This window comes from Berghia stephanieae, unplaced genomic scaffold (assembly GCF_034508935.2).
Source record: "Berghia stephanieae isolate SIO BIC M18660-M18661 unplaced genomic scaffold, UCSD_Bste_1.3 scaffold1738, whole genome shotgun sequence".
NCBI lineage: Eukaryota > Metazoa > Mollusca > Gastropoda > Nudibranchia > Aeolidiidae > Berghia > Berghia stephanieae.
In genome coordinates, this window is record NW_027622777.1 from 5,910 (window position 1) to 11,644 (window position 5,735).

The 5,735-nt window shown below is 35.7% G+C and overlaps 2 protein-coding genes across 2 annotated transcripts; both read left to right on the forward strand.

Moving 5' to 3' along the window:
• Positions 1–926: 926 nt before the first annotated feature.
• On the forward strand, positions 927–2,969 carry LOC144961206 (uncharacterized). Its single transcript, XM_078894483.1, has 4 exons — positions 927–1,086; positions 1,498–1,634; positions 2,328–2,422; positions 2,753–2,969. The coding sequence occupies exons 1-4, from the start codon at positions 950–952 to the stop codon at positions 2,828–2,830; spliced, it is 447 nt and encodes a 148-aa protein (XP_078750609.1). The 5' UTR covers positions 927–949; the 3' UTR covers positions 2,831–2,969.
• A 43-nt stretch (positions 2,970–3,012) lies between these two features.
• Positions 3,013–4,196, forward strand: LOC144961205 (uncharacterized). The gene is made up of 2 exons (XM_078894481.1): positions 3,013–3,431; positions 3,708–4,196. Exon 2 carries the CDS (start codon positions 3,753–3,755, stop codon positions 4,062–4,064), a length of 312 nt encoding a protein of 103 aa, XP_078750607.1. The 5' UTR covers positions 3,013–3,431; positions 3,708–3,752; the 3' UTR covers positions 4,065–4,196.
• The last annotated feature ends 1,539 nt before the right edge of the window (positions 4,197–5,735 follow it).

The window sequence follows — 5,735 nt, forward strand, 5'->3', positions numbered from 1 at the left end:
CTTATCCAGTAACTTGCTCAAAGCGCTTTACAACGCGTCTGCAGCAGACCGCAACACTGAACATGCAGAGCGGACACGACAGGACGTATAAAAAAACTACTAACTGACAGGTATTAGTCTTACACCTGACTACGGTGAGAGAATGTGAGTAAAGATCCTTTTTTATCGAGGAACTCAACTATGCGCCGAGGGAGGCAATCGTGCTCAAATCGTTTTACAACGCGTCTGCAGCCAACAGCAACACTTAACACGCAGAGCGGGACACGACAGGTCGGAGAAAAACATTACTAACTAGTTCTACATCCGAGTACGGTGAGAGATGTGAGTAAAGAACATTTTTATCCAGGACTCAACTATGCACCGAGCGAGGCAATCGTGCTCAAAGCGCTTTACAACGCGTCTACAGCTAACAGCAACACTTAACACGCAGTTGACGAATTCCGCTTCGCAAAAGCCTATTAAGGGACAGAAAAAAAAAGCAGTTGGCAAGCGGCCTCTTCTGTACTCGCACTAACGCGAATGATTGGTGTCATACGGGAGACGAAACACACACACACACACACACACACACACACCACACACACACACTGCGTTGTTTAATCTCTCAATACCTCTCACTTGTCGATATTTTGATTGGTTAGTATTGTCCTCTTCAGCCTGTAGAAGGAAGACGACGGTGGATCCAAGTCTTATAAGATCACTCAGCACAGCCTTCCTAGAGTTTCAAAGAACTTTTGCCAAGATTGAAGATAAAACTTTAACAGATAAAATGCGAGCATGGCCTGAGGACAAAGACCTCAGCACAGACCTCCCAACAAAAGACTTGTTGAAAAGCCTGACGGACGATTCCACATGGGCTGATACCCTCCAGAGTTTTCGAGACACATTAATGACTGTTCTCGCTATAGGCAGCATGTCCCGTCTTGGAGCCTTGCAAACTTGTCTGTTGATGAGTTTCAGGCGGCTCGCGAGACTGACCAAAATAAATGATCTGTATCGAGCAGAAGTAAACCAGCACAAAACCATGAAGACGTATGGTCCAGCGGGCATTTATTTCACACTTACCCTAAAAGCCCACATTGAAAGGTAACAGTGTGATACTATTATTATTATTATTACTATTATTATTATTATTATTATTATTATTATATTATTATTATTATTATTATTATTATTATTATTATATCATTATTTATTATTATTATTATTATTATTTATTATTATTATTTATTATTATTATTATTATTATTTATTATTACTATTATTATTTTATTAATGTTAATACTTGAAGATAATCGTCAATAGAATTGGTATTTTGCACGTCCCCCCCCCCCCCCCCTAAAAAAACCCCGAGAAAAATAAAACAACAAAAAACAAAACAAAACAAAAAAGCAAAAGAAACCAACACAAAGCAGAACACAGAGCAGAACACAGAAATACTTATTCTGTTTATTTTTGATTTTTTATGTGTGTTTTTTTCTTCTATTCTTGTTTCAGCAGAGGGAATCACCTGAAGAAGTTCAGTCGGGCCATATCCGAAGCGATGCATCACAGTTTGCAGGTACACAGGGAATCGTATGCGGCCAAATCCCACGACAAAACTATATATAAAGGATTGCAAGCCATTGGAGCAGGTACAGTGATGTGAAAAAAGTTGGGGCGAGGGTCCTTTCTTACATTTTTCTGGTCTTTGAGCAGGTTTACTGGATATTTTGGCTATAATAATAATGATAATAATAATAATAATAAATAATAATAATAATAATAATAATAATAATAATAATAATAATAATAATAATAATAATAAATAATAATAATTAAATAAAAAAATAATAATAATTAATAATAATAATATAATGATAATGATAACAAAAATAATAATAATAATAATAATAATAATAATAATAATATATAATAATAATAATAATAATATAATAATAATAATAATAATAATAAGAATGATAATAATAACGTCCTGGGTACGATTCTCGCTCGGCCCATAGTTGATGTAATGAACTGACAAAACCAACAGTAACCATTGTGTTGTTCAAGGGATGCAACTCGAGAAAATAACATAGGGTGTACAATACCAAGGATTAATTCCCTTTTACAAGTTTATATCAACACATCGACTACTACAGTTGTGTCTTAGAAAAAAGGCTATGCACCTGTCTTTCTTACATTTTTCTGGTCATTTCTCGGAAAAAAATAATGTCATAGTGTTAGCTGTGGGACGGTAAATGAGTAAACATTTCTTTTAAAAAAGCTAATAATCACACGGCTTTAGATTATTCAAATATCTATGTTTATTCTTTTTAATTAAACAGATAAAAGTGTGCTATATTTCACAAAGACTTTGTCTGCAATAAACCCGGAGAAGTGCCCCAATAATTGCATCAGAGAAGACAAGGTCTTAAAAGGCGTAAGTAATTTATGAGTTTGGTTTTGTTTCCTCTGTCTACGTAATACAAAAATTACCGAGTAAAGGATCGGCTTCTACTGGGAGATAATTTGGAAAGTTCGCGGGGGGGGGGGGGGGGGTGTGGTGTGGTGGGTTTGGGGGGGGGGGGGGGGTGTGTTTTGGTTGTTGGGGGGGGGGGGATCTCTATAAAGACATGTAAAGAAATTTATAGAATTCTTAAGTTACTTCACAGTAACAAAATACCTCCACTCCCACTCCCCACTCATGTAGATTAATTCTCGGCTAGTACAAATACATTATCTTTTTCTTTTCTTTCTTATTTTCCCCAAGATATATGTGACGGCCAGGAATAAATTTATTAAGGACGAACTTCAGATCCACCGTCGTCTTCCTTCTATAGGCTGCTAAATAATGGAAGGCCAAGTCTTATAAGATCACTCAGGACAGCCTTCCCAGAGTTTCACAGAACCTTTGCCAAGATTAAAGATAAAACTTTAACAGATAAAATGCGAGCATGGCCTTGAGGACAAAGACCTTATTTTCTAAAAGCCTCCAGAGTCCATTCCTTTTCTTTTTATTATGACAACAAACCAACGTTGAACTGCATCTCACTCCCTGGGAACATAGAGTCGGCTATGGAAGAAAGTTTCGTCAAACAGCTCATATATATTTATATGTTGCTGGAAAATTTAAATTAAAGTTAAGTTCATTTATTTTGCTGAAATTCCAAACAAATGGTATACTAATTGTAATTCTTTGTAAATTGGCGGGGTGGTAAACGCTTTATAAAGGCTGTCTAAAAAAAAAAAGGTTCATATGAAATATGTACTGAAGTTCATCTATATCTTTTTATTCCAGTACAATGCTTGCCAAAGTGAAGAGTTAAGATTGGACGAGCCCAGCACGTCAAGAGCATATTTTGAGCCACCCATCGTGACCGACTTTGTCTGCAATAAACCCGGAGACGTGCCCCAATAATTACATCAGAGAAGACAAGGTCTTAAAAGGCGTAAGTAATTTATGAGTTTGGTTTTGTTTCCTTAGTCTACCTAATATAAAAATTACCGAGTAAAGGATCGGCTTCCACTGGGAGATAATTTGGAAAGTTCGGGTGGGGGGGGGGGGGGGGGGGTCTCTATAAAGAAATGTAAAGAGATTTATCTAATTCTTAAGTTACTTCACAGTAACAAAATACCTCCCCCCCCATTCCCCACCCATGTAAATTTATTCTCGGCTAGTACAAATACATATTCTTTTTCTTTTCTTTCTTATTTTTCCCCCCCAGATATATGTGACGGCCAGGAATAAATTTACTATAGACGAACCTCAGATGGCCTTCCATTATTTAGGAGCCTATAGAAGGAAGACGACGGTGGATCCAAGTCTTATAAGATCACTCAAGACAGCCTTCCCAGAGTTTCACAGAACCTTTGCCAAGATTAAAGATAAAACTTTAACAGATAAAATGCGAGCATGGCCTGAGGACAAAAACCGCAGCACAGACCTCGCAACAAAAGACTTGTTGAAAAGCCTGACGGACGATCCACATGGGCTGACACCCCAGAGTTCGAGACACATTAATGACTGTTCTCGCTATAGGCAGCATGTCCCGTCTTGGAGCCTTGCGAAACTTGTCTGTTGATGAGTTTCAGGCGGCTCGCGAGACTGACCAAAATCATGATCTGTATCGAGCAGAAGTAAACCAGCACAAAACCATGAAGACATATGGTCCAGCGGGCATCTATTTCACACCTACCTTAAAAGCCCACATTGAAAGGTAACAGTGTGATACTATTGTTATTATTATTATTATTATTATATTATTATTATTTATTATTATTATTATTATTATATTATTATTATTATTATTATTATTATTATTATTATTATTATTATTATTATTATTATTATTATTATTATATTATTATTATTTTTATTATTATTATTATTATTATTATTATTATAATGATAATGATAATGATCATAATACTAATAATAATAATAATAATAATAATACTATAATAATAATAATAATAATAATAATAATAATAAATAATAATAATAATAATAATAATAATAATAATAATAATAATAATAATAATTAATAAGGTCCTGGGTACGATTCTCGCTCGGCGCATAGTTGATGTAATGAACTGACAAACCAACCGGTAACCATTGTGTTGTTCAAGGGATGCAACTCAAGAATATAACATAGGGTGTACAAATACCAAGGATTAATTCCCTTTACATGTTTTTATCAACACTTTGACTACTACAGTTGTGTCTTAGAAAAAAGGCTATGCATCTGTCTTTCTTACATTTTTCTGGTCTTTTCTCGGAAAAAATAATGTCATAGTGTGAGGTTTTTGGCGGTAAAGGATTAAACATTTCTTTAATAAAAACTAATAATCAAACGGCTTTAGATGATTCAAATATCTATGTTTATTCTTTTAAATTAAACAGATACAAGTGTGCTATATTTCACAAAGACTTTGTCTGTATAAACCCGGAGACGTGCCCCAATAATTGCATCAGAGGGAAAACAAGGTCTTAAAAGGCTAAGTAAATTATGAGTTTGGCTTTGTTTCCTTTGTCTACGTAATACAAAAATTACCCAGTAAAGGATCGGCTTCTACTGGGAGATAATTTTGGGAAAATTCGGGGTGGGGGGGGGGGGGTGTGGTGGTTGTTTGGGGGGGGGAGGGGGGGGGGTCTCTCTAAGGAGATAAAAGAGATTTATCTAATTCTTAATTTACGTCGGAGTAACAAAATACCTCCCCTCCACTCCCCCCCTCTGTTTGATTAATTCTCGGCTGGTACAAATACATTTTCTTTTTCTTTTCTTTCTTATTTTCCCCCAGATTATATGTGACGGCCAGGAATAAAAATTTTCTAAGGACGAACTTCAGATGGCCTTCCATTATTTAGGAGCCTATAGAAGGAAGACGACGGTGGATCCAGTCTAATAAAATCACTCAGGACAGCCTTCCCAGAGTTTCACAGAACCTTTGCCAAGATTAAAGATAAAAATTTAACAGATAAAAAGCGGCATGGCCTGAGGACAAAGACCTTATTTTCTAAAAGGGCCCATACAGTCCATTTCTTTTCTTTTATTATGAAACAACCAACGTTGAACTGGATCTCACTCCCTGGGAACATATTGTCGGCCGTGGAAGAAAGTTTGTCCAAACAGTTCATTAATTTAATTTGCGGGAAAATTTAAAATTTAAGTTAAGTTCATTTTTTTTGTTGAAATTCCAAAAAAAGGTATACTAATTGTAATTTTTTGTAAATTGGCGGGGGTGGGGAAAAG